Genomic DNA, 22,660 nt, shown 5'->3' with positions numbered 1-22,660 from the left:
TGTTAAGATCCAGGGGGTCTGGGTCTTTGGGTCCCCTGGGAAGGTTTTGGGGGGGACCAGAGTGTACCAGGCACTGAAAGTCCTGGTTGGTGGCAGCCTATCAGATCTAAGATGGTAATTAAGCTTACAGGAGTTCAAGCTGGTACCCCATCTTTGGACACTAATGTTCAAAGTGGGGATTTATACCATGACAGTTGCCCACAAACTGATGTAGGCTTCTGAATGGGTCTAATTACAAACAGAAATAATTGCAATATTGAAGGCCAGATTGAGGAGCTGCTTAACAGATATAACATCTGCACATGAAATAAACAGATGAGGGAGTTTTGAAAGATAGATAATTGGTTACAGTGAGGATGCTATCGAAGAACAATATAACTGGCCATGTTGAAGTACGTATTTTCATTAAGGCATATTCAGAGAGAGTTATTTTCAAACATTTCTTCTTGTTCTAAAATGCTCTGTAGTTTTCCTATGTGCTCAGATAGCTGATTAGTGATTTAAGTCTCAGGAAAGGAATGCCTCAGGGTGAATCTTGGCCAAATTGAATTCAACAGGTGTTTTGTCATTTACTTTAATGGGGCCAGAATTACATCCCCTAGAGTTCATCCAAACAAAAACTACACATTCTGGCAGTTTCAGCTCTGACCTGCCTCTTTCTGAAATAGGGATGAAATTCAGCCATGACTCAAAGTAGGCAGACTCCCACTGACCTCACTGGAGTCACATCTGCTTAGGCCTGCAGTGAGTTTTGTCCCAAGAGAGTATGGTGCAGTTTCCTGGGAAAGGAGCATGTGTGTTTGGCTGAGACTTAAAAAACTAATTCCCTTCTTGTTGTGCAGTTCTCTGACTCTGCCTGGTTTCCTCCTCCACTGAAAAGATGGCTGATTTTCAGTGGTGCTAGGGAAGTATAGAATAAAGCACTTTAGGATCTCTGGAAATGAAAATGTATATAGGTATAGTTAAGTACCAACTATGTCTTACTATACAAGCAGCTGCATTTCAGTAATAAGGAAAGTAATTCCTGTAAATGTACATATACACACATACAAGTTTTACAAAATAACTATTATTTGTTAATATGCAAAGAGCACTGGGATAGAAAATGCAGTGTTTTAGCAGCTTATTATTTCTACCTTACAGAACTGAGTGAGTACAGAGCAGAAGGAGAACAGTTTTCTGATTCAACAACATGAATTTTTAGTTACAGCTGGAATGAAACAACTGTTTTGAAAGCAAAAAGTTGCAAGCAGCAACAAGATTCACTCACAAGCAAAACCAACTTTACTTTCTATTTACTGGAGGAAACCAGATGACCTAGAACTCAGAGAGAGGCAGGAGTGCAAAGAATCTGGGAACTCACTCTATCCCAAGAGTACTTTAAAAAAAAAATATCTTATTTTATTTTAACTCCAACACTAGAAGACATTTCTACAAAGTAACAAAATACAGTTCTCCCACAATTAAGTAAATATAGTTCCTTCAATATACCCATCCCTCTCACATGGTGGCCCACCCCAATTCAGCCCACATTGGGCAATGCAGGCTTTTCCATTGCCACCAACAGTAGTACAGCAGCACCCAGTCTCTGCAGTGGGAGCTCCCCAAGGTACTGAGGGCTGCTCTCTCCCCTTTCTGCAGGATCTGCCATGCATACCCTATTTCCAAAGTCTGGCACAGTGAGGGGAGTTTTTCTCCTTCAAGTTCTAGCTAGTATTCTCTATTCCTCTTCCACTGCTAACCACCTGCATTAGGCACAGAGGGGGGGTTCTACATCACAAGATTCTGGTCTGCAGCCCTAGTTCTCCATAAGCTCAATAGATGAAACACCAAGTCATATTAGCTTGACTCCCTGAATTGAGCACTGAAGTCGGTTCGTTCCCCTGCCCCCGAGCTCTTCCTTCCCGTTTCCTCCACTTGATTCCTTTGCCTCCTAAATCCCCTCTGAATCCTCACTTGGGCATGACACTGAAGCCCAGAGCTAAGACTCTGCCCTGTACCCAATAATACCTTTATTGAACAATAAGGTGAGCTCTGCTCCTGCAGGCTGGGCTACTGAGCTACCCCACACCAGCCAAACTGGTTACCGAGGTGGGGCAGCCCAGCCCCAAGTACTGCCATACTGTCCGTCACTATCTACAGCAGACTAAGAGATGGTATCTATTCCCCTTGGCTGCACAATAAGCCGCTCTGCACTAGGCACTGAAATGAATTTTCTCTCTCCTACTCGGCCCTGCCTTTCAGGCACCCACACCTCGGCAGTGTGCACTAAATCATCACCTCCTCTTGGCTCTGCCCCGCCGCTTCCCTATCCTCTGTACGGGCACTGAGGTTCGCTCCCTTCCTGCCGTACGGATTCGGGCTCCGCTCTCCCAGGCGGAGACCTCAGGCCCGCCGCACAGGGCCCGAGAAGGGTGCCCCCGCCACCCCGGCCTCTCCCGCAGCCCTTTGCGCGCCGCACGAGGCACGGAGGTGGAACTCCTGTCCGGCCGCACCTACCCGGAGGAAGGATGCGCTGCCATACCGCCCCCTACACCGGGGCTCCGCTGGGGACCCCCACGCCCCGGTTCTGGCTGGCGCCAGGCCCTGTCACCGCGGCTCAGCCCAGACGCCAACTCCCCTTTGCCAGAGAGGGGCAGGTACAGCCCCGCCCCCACCCCAGGGCTCTCGCAGCCTAAAGAGAGGAAACCTGCTTCCCCGCACCCGTCCCAGGCCCATCTCGAGCCCCTCACAGACCTGTGGATCCAGCCATCTTGTCCAAACCCCTCCCACCGGCCGAGCCTGTGCGCCTCACGTCACCTCCGCCTCACGAAATACGTCACTTCCTGGTAACCGTCACCGGACTCGCGAAACTAACAGGAGAGATGGAAGCCGGCCCCAGTTCCGTAAGAAGGGGGTGATGATAAGAGGGCGGGCCTGTGTCGCGACAGTTGGTCAAGTATGGGTGATACCATTATCACCAGGGAAAAAGGGGGAACCTTGCCTGTGAATCTGATCTAGGCTCTATGTGGGTGAATCCCCTGTATTGTGGGAGAATCGGGCTCCTCTCAGACTTTACTCTGTCCCTGCAGAGAGGCTCACAGAGCCGCTAGGGGGCGATCGTCCGTACCCGGAATCTAGATGGGTGGTTCCGTCCAGCTTTCTGGGCCGAGTTGGGCTCTCCCGGCTTTACCTACCAATAGTCGCCTGGGAGAGCCCGTCCACGTGACCGGTTTGGCGCGGAATTTTCTCGGGGTTCAGGGGCTGGCCGAAGATGCTTCCGGAAGAAAAGTGGGGTAAGAGCGCGAGACGCCGCCGCCGTTCCCTTCACACACACACACACACACACGCACGAATATCTGCGCGCGAGGGAGATCGAGTGTCGGGTGCGTCCCGCTGAGGGGCGGCGCGGCGGCTCCGTGTCGTGCCGTTAATTCCCAGGAACGTGTTAGTCTCAGAGGGCTCAGTGCGGGCTCCGGGCCGGGGGGTAGGGGGTCGCTCTGCTCTGCCTCACTTTCTCTCTCCGCCTCCGCAGGAAGCAGCAGCAGCCGGGGAAGCAGCGTCATGTCCTCGCCGGCCTCCACACCGAGCCGCCGCGGCAGCAAGCGCGGGCGGAGCAGCAACCCCCAGACTCGTAAGTGCAACTTTTCCGTACAGAGGCTTTGCCAGCACAGCTGTTCGGGAAGGTAGATAATGTCATTTGTCAGCTCGGCTTGCTGTGGGGCAGTCGTTCCTGTTTCTGTGAATCTCTTCTGTCAGCATAGCTGTAGCTATAACTGTGGAGTTTTGCTGGCATAGCTGTGTCAGCTAGGGCTATGGTTTATTACATCCTGTCACTGGCATAGCTATGTTGACAAAACTTTGTTGTATGGACCTGGCCTTAGTCTTCAACAATGCATGGGTGCAAGAGGATGCTTTTTAAAAGTGAAGCAGAGGCAAGTTTACAAATGTTACAAATATGATACGTGAAACTTAGCACTGCACTTGAAAAGCTTTGATACTCACCGGTATGTAGGTTGCTTCCGCCGCTCTGTGCCTCAGTTTCCCAAGCTGGAAAATAGTGATAATGATATTGCTTTCAAAGCACTTTAGAAAGGAGTCTACTGATGAAAAGTGCTATATGAGTTAGTTTTTCATAGCATTAGTAGTAGCAGCTCTGATTTCTTAGGCATTTAAGAAGATAATTGCAGTATTAATTACTTTAAATTCTTAAGCTATTTTCCACTTTTGGAATCTCACAAATATTCTTCATTTTCATTTCAGCAAAATATTGCACTTTGCTTTTTAATTTTATATTAAAATTATTGTCTATTCTGTCATATGATCTATTTTGTGATTTTGGTCTTTTAACATTAGCTGCAACATTCTACGCAGATTAATGTATGAAATAGCTACTTATGTGCTTTCATCTTGTTCCACCACGCACTGAAGATGCTCAGTCTCCTCTTTCACAAAAAGGTCGAACAGATGACTCCACATCTACAGGAGATCTACAGCCAATACCAACTTCTCCAGCAGAGAGAATTTTCCTTGCCCTGTCAGCTGCCTTCAGCACACTCAGCCATGCTCTTCTTGACGCCTCATCCTCCTTTGGCTTCCCTGGCTTCTGTCCTTTCCTGGTTCTCCTTCTACCTCTTTAATCACTTCTTCAGCATGTCCTTTAGAGGATCCTCTTCATCTGCCCTCCAGCGTTCTGTGAGAGTTCCAAATGGTTCTGTCCTGAGCTCCCTTCTCTTCTTCCTCTCTGTTTTATCTCTGGATAATCTCATCTGCAAACACAAATTCAGCTATCCGCTCTATGTAGAAAACTCAGCTGTACCTCTCTACTTCAGACTTGTCTTTTTTGAAACTAAAATTGCAGCCCGTGTCTCAGACGTCTCTTCGTAGATGTCTAGCTGTGAGTTCAAACTCAACATATCTAAAACAGAGGGCTTAATTTCCCCTCAGATTCTCCCAGCTACGCTGTTTCTTGATCATGTAGAAAACGTAACCTGCATAACCTCTCTAAGATACAGCCTTCTTCCGTCCGTCCATCTAAGGGAAAGTGTACACTTAAAATGCTGTACAGGTGCTCCTATACCAGGGGCGGGCAAACTTTTTAGCCTGAGGGCCACATTGGAGTTGGGAAATTGTATGGACGGCTTGGTTAAGGGAGGCTGTGCCTCCGCAGACTGCCAGGTGTTGCCCGGCCCTCATCTGACCCCCTGCTTCTCACCCCCTGATGCCCCCCTGGACTCCTGCCCCATCCAACCCCCCGTGTTCCCTGACGGCCCCCTGGTACCCTTGCCCCATCCACCCCCCCAACTCCCTGTCCCCTGACAACCCCCAGAACCCACACCCTTGACTGCCCCCCTTCTCCTTCCTGACTGCCCCCCCCGGACTCCTACCCCCATTCAACCCGTTCCTCTCCCTCTGACCGCCCCGACCCCTGTCCACACCCTCACCCCCTGACCACTACGCTGAACTCCCTTACCCTCTATCCAACACCCCCCCACACCCTTGCTCCCTTACCGCACTGCCTGGAACACCAGTAACTGGCTACAGCCGTGCCACCTGGCAGGAGCCAGCCACGCAGCACAGAGCACTGAGTCAGGCTGGGCTCTGCAGCTGTGCTGCCCCAGAAGCTCGCAGCCACACCACCGAGAGCATTGTGCCAGCAGCACAGTGAGCTGAGGCTGCAGGAGAGGGGAAGAACAGAGAAGGGGCTGAGGACTAGCCTCCCCGGCCAGGAGCTCAGGAGGGTCCCGTAGGCTGGATGTGGCCTGCGGGCCGTAGTGAGCCCACCTCAGTCCTATACCAATGGGAGAGTTTTTCCTGTCAGCATTGTTAATCCAACACCTGAGAGACAGTAGCTATGCTGATGGGAGAAGCTGTCCTGTCAACATAGCATTGTCTACAGAGGGGATTATACTGGTATAACTGTGTCGCTCGGGCGTGAATTTTTCACACCCCTGAGCAATGCAGTTATAGCAATATAGATCTGTAGTGTAGACCTGGCCTAAAACTCTCCTCTTGTGTCTTGATTACTGCAATACGCTTCTCTCTGGCCTTAACAAATGAAACCTTACCCTGCCCAGGCCAGTTCAGAATGTTGCCACAAATATTTTCTTAGTATGTTGTTTTGAGCAGATCACCCCTCTCTTTCTGTCTCGTCACTGGCTCCTCCTTTTCAGCTCCATTGAGCATAAGCTACTTGGTCTTCACTTTCAAGCTCTGTCATGGCCTACCCCCACCTTACCCATCAACTCTCATTAACTATTGAGAAGTCTACTTTCTTTTCCAGTTGGACCGCTTCAACCGCCCACTTGTTAAATTTTCAAATGAGCACCTTTGTGTGTTTTTCCCATGCTGCCCCTTACACTTAGGAGGAGTTCCCTGTAAATATTTATAAAGCTACCTTATTCTCCTCCTCTAAAGCTCTTCTTAAAGCTCTCCTTTTCTGTGATGCCTACAAAAGCCTTTACAATAGCTAGGCTGCTAGTGTCCTGAGACCACTGCCTGTCATACTGATCAATACCATTTCCTTCTTCCTTTTTATGTTCCTATCTGTATCCATCTGTTGTCTCTTGTCTTATACTTGGATGGTAAGCTTTTTGGGAAAGGTCATCTTATTCTGTTTGTACAGAGCTTACTATGTTGGGATTCTGGTCCAGGAGTAAGGTTTGTTTGTAGGCATTAGGGTGTAATAGAGGTTAAAATCCTCAGTAAATTTTCATATACTTTTTTTTAATGGTAATATGTTTAGCATGTTATCCCATTCCTAAAAGTGTTCATTTTAACTTGTATTTATAAAACTATAAAAAAATAGTTCACTAAAAAAGGATAATAGTTTGATAAGGCTTTTTCAAAGTAATTGGTATGCTTTACTGTGTGACATTTGAAAGATATTGTTGGAATTAAGAAACCTGTAGTGGGCGTGAGAGAAATATCCTGTAGGGGGATGCATTAGGGATATTCCTACTGTGGCAAAGTACCTGCTTCTCCTCAGCAGCCTCAGTGCTTTTTAGCCTTGGAGGCACAAGCTTGGGCAAAGCAAAATCCTTCCAGGTCGCACAGGGTCTGGCTGATCCCTCCCTCAGTCAGTCTCTTGTGCTGGGTTCTCGCCTTCTGGGGACAGAGTGCGCTCTTCCTTGCTGCACCTAACTTGCTGGCAGCTTCTCTCACTCTCCTCCCTGCTTTCATGCCAGGGACAGTTTAAAAAGGTCTCCGGCAGTAGAGGCCAGCTGAACCTAATTAGTTCCCTGGTAACTCCTTTTCCAAGAGCTGAACCTTATTTCCCCATGGCTATCTCTCCTCAGTGGTTAGGGAGAGGCCTTTTAACCCACCTGGGACTAATTACTACCCCTCCTTTTGTAGCCATTTGTCCTGGGTTTGCCACACTACCCTTTAGGAGTTTTTGAATACCTGCAATAGAGAGAGTATTTTTGAAAGTAATTTGAGCCAGGAAAATGTCATCCAGTGTAGGACTGTGTAGCAGTGAAGTCACAACTCTGCCCCTTTGGGCGCACTTAAATATTTTTGCAATGTTCAGAGATTTCTTCAGCGTTTTATTGATCCATTGGCTAAAGAGGAAGAGAATATTGGCTTGGATCTTAATGAACCACTCGATATGCAGCAACTTGAGGGGGTCCTACAGTAATACAGAAGAACATCACCAGACAGACATTTAAATTGTTTTGTTTAACTAAAACAACAACATTAAGTATTCTGGATTTTTTCCTTCAAGGGCAAACATATAATAGTTGAACAAAACAAGCATATGTCCCTCACTTCTCACATTTTTCTCCAGACTTCTCCTTGTCCAGATCTATTCCACCCCCAACAATTTTCTGTTCATTGAACTTTTAGAGAGAAGTAAGGGATTGACTCTGTGTACACAAATTTGCAGAGGGACAATAGAGTTGAGGTCTGTTATTTCTCACCTCTATATATTATTTATTTATTGAAAAACATTTTTCCTGTTAATAAAGACATTATCTCTGGAGACACAAATCCACAGTTTGAGAACTGCAGAATTAAGTATCTCTGATGGTATCTTCTAGACTGAGTGCTGAATCCCATTGGCTAGATAGAAAGATTAACCTAAATAATCTATACAGAAGCCCCTGTAACCACATAAGATTGGGTCCCTAATCCATGAACTCTTGGAACTCATTTACAAAACTTTTCTTAAACATTACATGAATATATTGTCTCACACTATAGAATTAGAATTTATAATCCCTATTCTATGCTGAGATAAGATATTTTGGAGCTATAATGTGATTAAAACTATCTGATTTAAATAAACAAAATCTTTTTTTTAATTTTTTTTAATAATTGATTTTTATCCACCCTGCTAGCCAGCCTGCTTGATGGCCCATTGAGGACAATCAGCTCTTCTAGAGACCCCCTCCTGAGATCCCTTCAGGCAGCACCTAGGCACTGAATGCCTCATGACTGAGCACGTAACCCAGGACACCATGTTTGTGCCAGTAACTTACCATGCACATGTAGGGTTACCATATTTCAAGTTCCAAAAAGAGGACACTGGGGGCTTGGGAGTGGAAGGTGGAGGTACTCACTGGAGGGGGAGGAGCAGGGGGAAAAAATGTTGATTCCTGTTATGGCAGCTGGCGCAAGCAAAGGATTCAGTGTGACAGCTATTCAGTCAGTCCTCCCTGTGCTGGGAGCCAGCGCCAGGGTGGGTGCTATGCAACTTCACTTTCATAACTTCATATACAATGATGATACAGGCATACAAACAGGATAATCATACTTAGCAGACTATGATCCCTTTTCCAATGATACCTTACATGACATATATACAAGATTTATCACAATTGCGCAACAGGAATGATACATGGCCACCTTCTTTTATGCAGCATCACACCACCTGTAAAGTCTTTGTTGATAAGAGATCCAAAAAGAATCTAGCTCAATGTTTAAATTCAAAATTGACTTTGCAGAGATGGCCATTTAATTTAAAAAGTAATCTAAGCAGATTTGACCTGGAAAATCTTTGAAGCTTCAGAGATAGAACTCACTACCCTTTTTAGTGATACTTGACAGAAAACAGTACTCCAGCTTTACATGTGTTCTGTTAATGATCTGAGACATTTTTCGTTTGACATTTCAGTTCACTCAGTCAGAGATTGGCTCATGTAATTGTCAAGAATTTTGGTGACTGAGTTGGAAAAAATCTTATTTTTATAGGGCATTCTGCTTCAGTTGTTTGAGGGATCAAGAAAAGATTTCAGTCATACGGGAAGAGGCAATTTTCGTGCTGAGATCAACATTCTTCTGTGTGGTGATCCTGGCACTAGTAAATCACAGCTGCTTCAATATGTCTGTAACCTGGTTCCTTGAGGCCAGTACACATCAGAGAAGGGCTCTAGTGCAGTTCGTCTTCATTGGTGTAATGAAGGACCCAGAGACAAGGCAGTTGGTTCTGCAGACAGGTGCTCTGGTTCTCAGTGACAGTGGCATTTGCTGCATCGATGAATTTGATAAAATGAATGAAGGTACAAGATCAGTACTGCACAAGGTAATGGAACAACAGACTATTGCCAAAGTAAGACTCTAGCTCAACATTTTACCACGCTACCCAGGTTAATATCTGTTAAATGATTAATAAGGCTGTCAGAGGATTAAAAAGATTAATCGTGATTGATTGCACAAGTACAAAGATGATGGCTGAAGCATGAAGGGACATACGAATGTTTAGCATATCTGGCATGTAAATACCTTGCAGTGCCATCTACAAAAGTGCCATGCAACTGCCTGGTGATACTGTAAATATGAAGAGGGCAGCAGTATCTCCCGTAAATGTAAACAAACTTGTTTGTCTTAGCGATTGGCTGAACAAGAAGTAGGACTGAGTGGACTTGTAGGCGCTGAAGTTTTACATTTTTTTTTTGAGTGCAGTTATGTAACAAAAAAAAATTTACCTTTTGTAAGTTGCACTTTCACAACAAAGAGATTTTACTACTGTACTTGTATGAGGTGAATTGAAAAATTCTATTTTTTTGTTTATCATTTTTACAGTGCAAATATTTGTAATAAAAAGAATGTACACTTTGACTTCAGTTACAGTACAGAATACAGTATATATGAACATGTAGAAAAACATCCAAAATATTTTATAATTTTTAATTGGTATTCTATTTAACAGTATGATTAAAACTGCGATTGCAATTAATTTTTGAGTTAATCACATGAGTTAAGTGCGAATAATCAAGAACCCTAATGATGAAATAAGATAATTGAAAAGGTAATGTAGGAACTGGAGAAAAGACTATTGACAGAAAGAAATACAACCTCAAAGTTGAGTAAGAGTATAGATGTTGGAGCTGTATTTCAGTGATAACATTCAATATGTTACAGACTCAGCATATATGGCTGCACACTGCATGTAATACTCCTTCCAGATAACCTTGTTCCATTTTGTACCCAGTCTTTTGTAATGAGGTTGTTTCTCTTGATCTAGAGAACCCTTTTTATAAAGCATTTTTGGTGACCCCAGCAAGAGTTAATTCTTTAAAGTCTTTCATGTTAGAATAAGCGAGTCTTGGGACTCTTAACATAGCTGCTGGAATCTTCCTTCCACTGGGAAAGGTTGTTTGCTCTCAAATATGTTTCCTTTTGACAGGCTGGAATTATTTGCCAACTGAATACTCACACTTCTGTCCTAGCAGCTGCTAACCCTACAGAGTCACAGTGGAATCCAAAGAAAACTACTATTGAAAACATCCAACTTCCTCATACATTGTTATCCAGGTATTACAGTTAGACTTACATTTCCATGCTGCATGCTTTGTTTTTACAAAACAACTTTCTGCCTCTTCCTGTATGTGTGCACGTGCACGCGCAGAAACATGTTCATTGGAGGTGGCATTTGCAATGTAGAAAGCTGAAGTTTTTTTCTAAATTTACTTTAAAGGTAATGTTCTTAACTAATACTCTAGCAAAGGACTGTAAATGGCTGACCAGCTTCTCGTATATAGTGCTTGGTATTGAATAATGGCATTTGACAGTGTCTCTAAGGTTTTGTTGTATTCATTGTTCTGCTTGCTTCAAGATTTTGTGTCACTGCACAGGCGCTGGGATTTTAAAATCTCAAGTATTTTACCTTTAGTTTTAAGGGCATGTATCGACTCTGGAGCTGGAGTGTAATTTCCAGCTCAAGTAGCTATACCTGCTGTAGTGGTCATCAAGCTACAGTGCTAAAGATAGAAGTGTAGTCACAGCAGTGCAAGCAATGGGACAGGATAGGTGCTCCAAGCATGATCCCATCTGAAAGTGCATACTCAGGCAGCTAACCTGGGTATGTCCATCCAAGCTGGAATTTACACCTCAGCTCCAGTATAGACATGATAGAGGCATCACATTTTAGGAAAAGTATAAAAAGTAGTCTTTAAGCCATTGCATGTTTTACAAATTAGGAAGCCAAATATAATAGTATACAAGTGGTTAGGGACCCTTCTGACAGGGGATATTAAGGCTGCACAGCTCCCTGCCATCCACTGTGATGTCCCCAGCAAGCCAGTCTGCTTAAAGCAGTGGTTTTCAAACTGCAGGTCGCAACCCAGTACTGGTTCGAGGAATGTAAGGCACTTGGTCACGCTGGCTCTGGTCAGCACCACCAACCGGGCTGTTAAAAGTCCCATTAGCAGTGCTGCCCGGCTAAGGCAGGCTAGCATCTACCTGTTCTGACATCTCACTGCGCCCCGGAAGTGGCCAGCAGCAGGTCCGGCTCCTAGGCAGGGGGTCATAGGGCTCCACACGCTGCCCAAGCCCCGGCTCTGCACTCCCATTGGCTAGTTCCCGGCCAGTGGAAGTTAAGGGGCGGTGCCTGTGAGCAAGAGCCCTGTGGAACTGCTTGGTCACCTTCTGCTTCCCAAACCCCTCAGCCAACCCCGCAGTCCTCACCCCTGCACCCCAACCCTCTTCCCCAGCCTTGAGACCCTCTCACACCTGAGCCCCTCATCCCCAGCTCTGTTGAGTCACAGGCATCAACAATTTTCTTCATCTGGGTCACCAAGAAAAAAAAGTTTGAAAACCACTGACTTAAAGGCCTGCCCATCTGCACTGCTTTCTCTAAGGACAAGAATAGTGATTTTTACCAGTCACCCCACAGCTCTTCCAAGCAAACATTTATCCACAGGGCAAAAGCATTATAGAGAAAACAGAGAGAATAAACAGATTTAAATCCCTGCTAAAGGTCACCGATTTTTCAAATCGGGAGGCTGATGGGCCCACCTCCCTTTCACCTTTCCGCAAAGAGGTGAGGTCTTCCTCTGGGCAGCAAGTTATGTCCATTTGCTGAATCAAAATGAAGGCCACGAGTCGTGCTCATCCTTTTATACCAAAGCTCTTTCTTTGTTTCCTAGTCTCCAGAAAACACAGCCTGACCCAGTCTACGCAAACCACCACCAGGCATGGAAATTTTCTGGAAGAGTTTAACATTCATGAATTTAATACAATGATCTCCAGAGATACTGTGTAGAGTTTCAGGAATAATCTGCGCAATTTATTATGGCTTTGTTACAGGATCAAGCACGAGGAGAGACATACTAGCTGTGGTAGATGTCAGTCATGGCAAGGGAAATAGTGAAGATGTATATGGCATTTATCTTTAAGGGGATACACAATATTTGGAATTTTTTTCCCAGGCTGATAATCCTCTGAAGGATGGAGTCTGGATACATCCTACATAATACATTTGTGAATTACTCATACATAAAACATTTCCCCCTTTTCTTCTCCTTCAGGCTTATGTGGACATGAGAAAGATTGGCAGTGGTAGAGGAATGGTTTCTGCATATCCCCGCCAGCTTGAGTCTTTGATCCGTCTGGCAGAAGCTCATGCTAAAGTAAGTTTTTTCAACAAGGTTGAAACAATTGATGTTGAAGAAGCAAAACGCCTCCATCGGGAAGTTCTGAAACAGTCTGCTACTGATCCAAGAACTGGCATTGTGGATATATCCATTCTCACTACAGGTTTGTGTTAACATAAGGATAAATTAGTATTTAGTGGGTCTGGCTTGAGCAAACTATATGCTATTTCAGTTTGGTGATGTTATCTTCTCAGTGATTTGTTTGTGGATTTGTCAGTGCTTCAGATTGGATATTGAGCAATCCAGGTAATAAATGTCAGACCTGGATGTCATGTCAAAGTCAGTATATTCATTTTACAATTGAAACAATTTGTTTGAAATCTGCTAAACTTTCCCCAAACATGTCCAATACCTAAAGTGAACAGTAGATACAGCAGCCTATATTGTTAGCCCTCTTTCCGCTACAAAGAATTCAGAAATAACAGTCATAGAATCATAGACTATCAGGGTTGGAAGGGACCTCAGGAGGTCATCTAGTCAAACCCCCTGCTCAGAGCAGGACCAGTCCCCAACTAAATCATCCCAGCCAGGGCTTTGTCAAGTCTGACCTTAAAAAACCTCCAAGGAAGAAGATTCCACACCTCCCTAGGTAACCCATTCCAGTGCTACACCGCCTCCTAGTGAAAAAGTTTTTCCTAATATCCAACCTAAACCTCCCTCACTGCAACTTGAGACCATTACTCCTTGTTCTGTCATCTGCTACCACTGAGAACAGGCTAGATCTATCCTTTTTAGAACCCCTTTCAGGTAGCTATCAAATCCCCACCCTCATTCTTCTCTTCTGCGACTAAACAATATTCCAGTTCCCTCAGCCTCTTCCTCCTAAGTCATGTACTCCAGCCCCCTAATCATTTTGTTGCCCTCTGCTGGACTCTATCCCATTTTTCCACATCTTGTAGTGTGGGCCTAAAACTGGACACAGTACTCCGATAGAGCCTCATCAATGCTGAATAGAGGGGAATGATCACGTCCCTCAATCTGCTGCAATCCCCTACTTATACAGCCCAAAATGCCGCTAGCCTTCTTGGCAACAAGGCACGCTGTGACTCATCTCCAGTTTCTTGCCACTGGAACCCCTAGTCCTTTTCTGCAGAACTTCTGCCTCACCATTTCAATCCCTGTCTGTGCGTGCATGGGATTCTTACGTCCTAAGTACAGGACTCTGCACTTGTCCTGTTGAACTTCATCAAATTTCTTTTGACCCAATCCTCTAATTTGTCTATGTCCCTCTGTATCCTATCCCTACCCTCCATGTATCTACCACTCCTCAGTTTAGTTGTCATCTGCAAACTTTCTGAGGGTCCAGTCGACACCATATCCAGATCACTAATGAAGATATTGAACAAATCGGCCCCAGGACCGACCCTTGGGGACTCTACTTGATACCAGCTGCCCACTAACATGGAGCATTGATTGCTACCCTGAGCCCGACAATCTAGCCAGCTTTCTATCACCTCATAGTCCATTCATCCAATCCATACTTGTTTAACTTGCTGCAAAAAATACTGTGGGAGACCATATCAAAAGCTTTGCTAAAGTCAAGGAATAACACATGCACTGCTTTCCCTCATCCACAGAGCCAGTTATCTCGTCATAGAAGTCAATATTATATCCTTTGTAACTTTTATGTACTTTTTTCAAGGGATAAATGCCACTGCCCATAAACGTAAGGAGGAGGTGCTCAAGCCTTGAAGAAGCTTATCCAGTCAAAGGGTAAAACACCAGCTCTAAAATACCAACAGCTTTTGTGATCTCCGTGCACAGTCAGACCGCAGTAAGTTTCTGCTTTCTTTGTATGCTACTTCATTATTTAAAAAAAACAACCTTTTTTCCATCTCATGAGGGATCTTCTTTGTACTCAGCAGGCTTGTCAGTACCGATATAGTTGTGTATCAGCTGAATAGGAAACTAAATGGAAATTCTTGACTAACAGTGGAGAGGTTATTTCACTCTGTATTTGGCAACTGCTGTTGGAATACTTGTCCAGTTCTGGTGCCCACAGTTCAGGAAGGGATGTTGATCAATTAAAGGAGATTCAGAGAAGACCCCTGAGAATGATAAAAGATTAGATAACATGCCTTAAAGTGATACTCAGAGCTCAGTCTATTTATCTTAACAAAGAGAAGGTTAAGGGGTGAGTTGATTGCAGTCTAAGTATCTACATGGGAAATAAATACTTAGTATGGGCTCTTCAATCTAGCAGAGAAAGATATAATATGATCTAATGGAAGCGGAAGTTGGATAATTTTTAAATCAAGGTTGGATGTTTTTCTAAACGATATGCTCTAGAAATTGTATGTATGCTGTTTTTTATACAGGTAATTAGTGTTTACAGTGGTCCCTTCTGGCCTTGGAATCTATTTACCTGCTGTCCACCTGACGCATCAGTAAGCATAAGATTAGCCTGCTAGCCAGTTGGTCATCAGGTGTTCCTGATTAACTAGCTTAATTCTGGTTTCAGTTAGTGTTTCTTTCGTAGACAGAAGTTCCACCTGTGGAATAGAAGAGATCGTGATTACTTATACATTTGTTTTGCTGACAAAAATAAGCTGATTATTCTTGTCAGCTATAGGTGTCTACTCTGGTTTATACGTCAACAAAATCTTAAGCCATGATCACAGAATCTCTTATTACCATTGAGGATGCACAGGCCAGAAAGAACCCACTTTAACTGTTGCATTCCAGGATGAATTTCACACCTTAAAAAGACAAAACTTTTACCTAAAACCTGGCAAACTGGACATGGAAGTTTGGTGAGACAAGCAGAATCACGTGGTTTTTGTTTAGGGGCTTTGTAGCATGTAGCCTTTTATATATGTTCTCAAACTTTTCTCTTTTCTTTAAGGCTGTCACTAAAGGAAGGTTCGAAGAAGCACTTCGTGCCTTGGCTGATGATGACTTCTTGACTGTGACTGGAAAGACTATTAAGATTGCTGTGATGAAATGCTAGCTTAACAGCAGAGTTTTACTGTTTTTTCCAAGTACTACTCTTGAGACCTGTCACATTTAAGATTATTATTCACTGTGGTCAAATTCATGTTGATGATCTGTTGGTGAACACCATTGCCAGCACTGTAAATAACTAGATACTGAAGGACTGCAAAAAGCTGAAATTAAACACAGTGATATTTGTTTTAACAAAATGGGTTACTAACATTTCATTGTAATGTGTATTTTCAGTAAAGTGCTTTGTAGAACAAGCTAACAATTTTTATGCATTTTTAAAGCCCAAATGTCAAAATTCATCTAGAGCCACTGCTTTTTTACATCAATGCAACTTAAATCAGTGTATATTATTCTTTAGTATTTTTACTACAGAGAGATTAGTGCTTGTGATTTTTTGACATTAAAATCCATTGGCTTTATTAATAGCTTATTTTCCTTTTTATGCATTTCAAAAAGTAAAACTAAATCTTGGTGAACACTTCAACCTAGTGTTCAGAAACTGCAAACAGACTTCATTTTGTTTTCTAGCAGTTTAAAAGAACAAAGTAACCATTTTTCCTTTTCCCTCAGATTACTGCTCTGTTTCTCTTCCTCCCATCAATGTTTGTAATTGCTGTTCAAAGATGTTTTTTCTGCTTTGAACTTAAACTGACTTCACTAGTAATAGGATTAGATCTTAAGTGAGAGCCAAGTGCCTTACTCCCCCTACCCACCAGAACAAAACTAATATAAAGATTAAGATCCCAGGCCAGCCATCTTCACAAAGCCCCCAGGTGCATGGTTGTAGAAATCATGTGGGATTCTACATTAACTTCTCAGCCCGGTGACACATAAGGTTAGTGCTGAAAAGAGGCACAGCATACAAAGTAGCTGTGCAGGGAGATTTGATCATACATTCCACAGTATTTTTGCTTTCTTATCTTTTCAGGTAGTCAGTCAAAACAGGTGTATTCGTTATCCCACAGCTGCCATGGTGCCTGGTAATTCAAGGGGATTGTCACCTGTATACAGCAGCATGGATTAAAAAAAAAACATTTTTCAGATGTTTCTGACGTGTGTGTGTGGAGGGGGGTCTTTACTCTTGCAGTCATCCTAAAATAGAACTGGTTCATAACACAAGTGGTTTGCTTATGATTAAAGAAATAATGTATTCACCCCTAATACTGTTGTAAATATGGAGGTGCTCACCAGCTCTAATTAAGGATTATCATGTTACAGAACTGTATGGAGTAAGATATAACTATACCACAGCCTGTTGCTAGCTTGATTCACTAACACACAAAAGGAATGGTTATAATCACACACTACTAGATTTCCAGCTGCTTTTTAACTGTCCTGGTAGCCTACTAACCAGCAATCTGTGTCAGAAAGTATGGATCCTGCACTGCTCTTCAGTCTTGGGCTGTACGTTATGAACACAAGGCTACAAGAGGAGCTCAAAGGGGAGGCTATTCACCACCACCCTGATCCCAGCCCCCTCCTTGTAGAAGCATCATGTCTGTGGCTCCACACCAGAGGCGACTATTTGCCTCCCTTGCCTTCTGCTATTACTGTCGCAGCCCTTTCCTTTTAATGTGGCACAGATGCATGTCCCTATCATGGCCCTTCTCCTCCATGCCTCAAGCAAGTTCCTATAGCTGGAGTGGAGCCGTGACTGCACAGCCTCCTTTCCTCACAGACCCAGAAGTTCCACCATCTCCCATGTACTCCAGGTAGGAGCAAGTTTTGGTGTGTGGAGCCAGCCTGCTCAGCTGGGAGTTGCTATGTGAGCTCTCCACACCAAGCAAACAGGAAAAGCAAGTTCAAAACTTTCTGGGGTTTTAACAGGGAGGGGGTATTCACCTGTCTACCTGGATGCAGGGCAGCAGAGTTCAAAACAGTGACCAGAGTGGCCCTGATGGGCATCTTGAGTTATCTCCCGGAGGCTACTTAGGGCAACGTAGGCAACACAGTGTTTACACTGTGTAGGGTGTTGTTGGTGTATGATTATATTTTTGTTATGTATTATAATAAATGTTGCTGCAATTCAAAATTTGAAAATAAGAATTCAAGATGGCACCTGTGATAGGAAAGGTTTGAACTCCATCTTGGTATCCTTTCTTCATGGCATTTTCCTGCTGAAATTCTGTTTCCCACCATAACTTGAGGGACTGAGAGCCAGCTGGAACCACTTAGGGATAGTGTCTGCCAGAGTGTGACTCAGGAATTTGCACCACATCAGCCATATAAGGAACTGTCAGTGATGACGCAGGGGCTGTCCACCATTGAGGCAGCCACCTCCAGTTTCTTTGCACGGGCATCGGATCAAGACTTCAGCCACTAATACCTACCAAGGACTTTGATACTTACCTGATATCTGATTCCTGTATTCCATCAAAAGATCCAGTGAAAACTTTGCCATCAGCCCAGATCTGTTGATCTCCTGCTTTGGCAGTAGAGAGCCAGATCCTCCGATGTTCCTGAGACTGAGACAGTCCATCAGTTGCCAGAGACCTCCATCTGTGGTGAAAGACAGACATTAATTGTTTTTTGGGCACTTAATAGTTTAACCAAGGAACAATTTAAGGGTCTGGGCACTATGCCTCTTGCTGGAATCTATTCTTGGGTATTTGTAGTGATCCGCCTTAGTGTACCTCTTTTCCCCCTAGTTGTAAATATCCTTTAATAAATCTTTCTGTTTAAGATTATATTGTCTCTATTTATTTCAGTGCAACACAGGAGGAAGGCACACAGATTTCTAACTCTCACAGTTGATGCTGGTAGGAGTCAAACCTGTTATTTATATGTTACCTCCTTTTTATTCTGTAACAGATCTTGGGGTAACAACCGACACTGTGTCGCTCTAACTTCGTCAGCCTAAGATCCACGCCTTTAGTCAAGGCGGTTTTATTATGTCGACAAAGCAAGCAAGTTAAAATGGCACGAGAAGCATTGCAGTGTGTACATCTCCATAGTTAGATCAACGTAAGCTGCCTTATGTGGACAAAATTGTGTAGTATAGACATGACCTTAGTGATAAAAGTAAAATCAGATGCTTCATTCAAAAAGAGATCATGTATGATTCTATCTTTATTACTATCTGATCTTCCATTCAAGTTGGATTTGGGTGGGTAAACTAATACTGCAAAATCTCTGGCTGCAAGTGAATCTTAGACCATGTCTTCACTATACAGTTTTGTGTACTGTGGATGCGCTCTGCCAACACAAGGAGCATAGTGTCGACACACCACAGGGGTTTAATTACAGTGGTGTCTGTACATAGATGTAACTTCAGTTGACTTAACTTGGTAGTGTAGACACCCTTAGAATATACAATCTTAACAAAAATTCTCTGTAGGTTTATACAGTCAGGGATAAAACAAGCACATAAATGAAGTTACCATTCCTGAAATGATCACTTTTCAAAAGGTGACAGTGCTGAGAACTGGTACATTTAAATAGGAGCAGATTAGCAGGACAAAGGTGGTTTGATGAAACTGTGGAGTTTATAGGCCAAATAAAAACTCAAAAGCTAACTATTTAGCAGAATTTAATTGAAATAATGGGCTGTTTAATCACTCATATTGTAATAGTGTCTATATGCATAAATATTTTTTTGTGTGTTGGCACTGGAACAATTTTACAGGCGCATGTTACAACATATGAAAATCAGACTGTCCATGAGAAATCACAGTGCAGTGTAGATAAAAAAACCTTCACATCAGTACTGAAACAAATTCAAAACAGCCTTTCATTGCTCCTGTTAATGATTTAGTCTTCATTTAGGGTATATACCAAAGAGGAATATTTGTTCCTATTTTACAGTTATATTTTCATCCCCCTCCTCAATATAAATGAAGAAATATAGAAATTCCGCTTGTTGCATGTGACTGTCATTATCAAATAAAGTTTCTGTATTGAATAAAGCTAAGATTAAAAGTGTTTATTTTGTTTTACCGATTTTCAGTTTTAGAATAAATAAGTCAAAATGCATACTGGAGAGCATGAATATCAATCCTACCACCTGCCATATGCTAAGCAAGTAGACTACCGTTTGAGCTAATTTCCCTTTTTGCAGAAGTATATGAAAGCAGTTTGTAACCAGACAACTGTGTGTTTATCCAGTGTATGATATTCTACTGTAACAGTTCATATTTCACATGTACATAATTTCAGTGTTATTGCTGTTGTGTTGGTCTTTCTACTCACAAAAGAAAAAGAAATGTACCTTTTATCTAGCTTCCAACAGTAGACAGCAAAGGCTTTTAATATTATTCACTTATTTCTTTACAACTGCAGTGTTTAGTATTTCATTTTGGAATTAAGCCATGGGGGAAAGAAGAGAACAGCAGAAAAGAAGGTTTTCAGGATATGTGTAATCATTTTAAGAGTTCTGATTACGTTTGTTATTTTTATTAAATAATCAATGGGACAAATCGTTTTGTATTAACTGATTTTCCAATAACAAAAATCAAGTAATTAATTGTGTTTTAATAGCTTTGTGTAGGAGCCTTCTTCAGATAAACCGAAGAAAATTCAATTAATATTTGTTGCACATACAAGTCTGAGAAACAAGAAATGTAAATTAAAACAAAACACATCACACACAAGAATACAGAAGGGTAAAGAAGAAAAGGTTTCATTCCTATTTGCTCCCTGCCCCTACTAAAAGTTCGCCCGTGGAGAATGCGGGCATCGATCCCGCTACCTCTCACATGCTAAGCGAGCGCTCTACCATTTGAGCTAATTCCCCTCCTCTCTGGCTACCCCATACCTTCTTTACAAAAACTTTTTGAGCAGTTCTCTTCAAACACTCCAAGCTCTCCGATCACACAATACAATGGTGTCTCATCAGGCCTCACACCCATTTAGCACTAGCAAGAACTCGAACATAGCTGCTCAGCCTGCTCAACAACTACAATTCTTTCGAAGAGTTGGGTCACTTCGCAGAAAGGCCGTCTCATCAACCTGACCAACCGTGCCTTCACCGGCTCTCCTCCTTTTGGGTCATGTTTCGTTACTTTTACACATTCAAACTCAAACTGTTCCCTTCTTTAAAGCAAACACATCTCATTACTCTCATTCCACGATATTAGTTTGCCCCTAGAAATCTTCACAGCATTGCTTTAACCTCTCTCTTTCAGCACTGAGTTACCAGCATGGCATCTTCATTCTCAAATAAAACACAACGGAACACTTTGGGGTCACTCCGTTCATACTCTTTGATCAACAGCAGCAAAATCTGCAACCACTTTATCTCAGTCTCCCAGCCATTAATATCACAAGACCACAGGAGGGTCTTTCTTTTTGGTAATTAACATGTCAGTTACAGTGGTTGCACAAGAAAAGTTCTACTACATTTGTGAAAAATCATGCCAGTTTCAAAGACATTCACTATATATTTAAGATAGAGGCATACTACAAGCATTACAGTTAACTGTACTTGTCCTAACTGATAGGGGTTCAAACATATAATTGTAAGAGATGAGATATCATCATTGAGCAGGTATGTTTCCAGTGGGATCCTGCAGGGATCAGTTCTTGGACTACACTTTTTAAAAATTATATCAATGAGTCTCTGGCACGAAGAAATAAAATCACTGAAAGTTTTACAGATTCAGATAAAAACTGGGGAGTGGTTAATAATGAAAAGGACAGGTCAGTGGCATTGTGAGCATAACTGGACTGATCTGGTAAAATTGGTGCACTAAACAACACGATATATGCATTTTTATAATCAGTGTGTAAATGTAACATAGGAACAAAGACTATAGGCAGCCGCTATCTCACTCTCACAGGGATGGTAGAGACAATATCCTGCGGAAGCAGAGACTCTGAAAAGGCGTTTTGTAGGAGTACAGAAATCGATTTAAAGAGCCCTTTAAATCGATATAAAGAGCAGTGTAGTGTGGACGGGTGCAGCGTTAAATCGATTTAACGCTGTTAAAATCGGTTTAACAGCGTAGTGTAGACCAAGCCTAGATGAGACGCGATATATCGATCCCCAAGCAATCGATTTTAACCCGCCGATACAGTGGGTAGTCTAGACGTAGCCTAAGTAAACTCAAAAGCTTGTCTCTTTCACCAAAAGAAGATGGCACAGTAAGCGGTTACCTCACTCATTCTGCCTCTTTAATATCATGTTAAAGATGTTTTTATGGACACCAATTTCTCTTGGAATTGCCACATGCCTCCTGGTCACCTTGCTTTTCCATGCTATAAGAACACACAAATGACACAACCCTCTGCCCTAACCATATTTGCAAATGGGATGACCTCATTAAAAAATCACCCCAATATAGCTTTTACAAAAATTATATTTATACCTACTATAACTCAACCTATTATGCCTCAACTCAGCAGAATTGCCTTATCCTTTACATTGTGAACGTTCTTTCAATACTTATGAAAGGAAATAATTTGTGCTGTCAAAATTATGTTTATCTTCAATAAAGAGTTAAAAAATATCAAGCATATTGTGCACATCCCTTTATTAAAATGTGGTGGATTCATTTAATATGTACATTTATTTTGGTCCCTTACAAAAATGTTAAGAGCAGGACGCATCTAGAATTTAAAAAGAAAATAAGGAGGAGTATTTAGATGAGTGAAATATCAAAGACAAAAATCACAAGCAACAGGTGGCAACTCTTGCAGTTCTTTTGTTTCAATTTTTTTCAGCTGGCAAGAATTACCTCTCTCTTGTGTGCATGCAGCTGTGATAATCTTCGAAAAAACACAAAACAAAACACCCCCAAAAATCACTTTCTAAAATCAGAAAGCCGCAAGAAATAACTTAAAATAAGCATTTCTTCACAACTGAAAAAAACGGGTCACTTTGAAATAAATGTTCCCTGATTTAAAAAAAAAAAAACCCC

At 42.7% G+C, this 22,660-nt stretch overlaps 2 protein-coding genes across 3 annotated transcripts in view; one reads left to right on the top strand and one right to left on the bottom strand.

Annotated features, from left to right (window-relative positions):
- UBE2V2 (ubiquitin conjugating enzyme E2 V2) overlaps positions 1-2,815 on the bottom strand; it is a 45,556-nt gene extending 42,741 nt beyond the window's left edge. For both annotated transcript variants that reach the window (XM_032775193.2, XM_032775194.2), the window contains exon 1: positions 2,737-2,815. In XM_032775193.2, coding sequence (XP_032631084.1) covers positions 2,737-2,752 — 16 coding nt within the window. In that variant the 5' untranslated portion in view covers positions 2,753-2,815. The remainder of the gene's footprint in view (positions 1-2,736) is intronic.
- On the top strand, positions 2,750-18,490 carry LOC116821784 (DNA replication licensing factor mcm7-like). The gene is made up of 6 exons (XM_075063013.1): positions 2,750-2,885; positions 3,515-3,613; positions 10,610-10,737; positions 12,732-12,960; positions 14,500-14,631; positions 15,703-18,490. The coding sequence occupies exons 1-4, from the start codon at positions 2,865-2,867 to the stop codon at positions 12,745-12,747; spliced, it is 264 nt and encodes an 87-aa protein (XP_074919114.1). The 5' UTR covers positions 2,750-2,864; the 3' UTR covers positions 12,748-12,960; positions 14,500-14,631; positions 15,703-18,490.
- The last annotated feature ends 4,170 nt before the right edge of the window (positions 18,491-22,660 follow it).

This window comes from Chelonoidis abingdonii, chromosome 2, assembly GCF_003597395.2.
Source record: "Chelonoidis abingdonii isolate Lonesome George chromosome 2, CheloAbing_2.0, whole genome shotgun sequence".
Classification (NCBI taxonomy): Eukaryota; Metazoa; Chordata; order Testudines; family Testudinidae; genus Chelonoidis; species Chelonoidis abingdonii.
The sequence above is the reverse complement of the archived record's forward strand: the minus strand, read 5'-3'. Positions and strand labels throughout refer to the sequence as shown.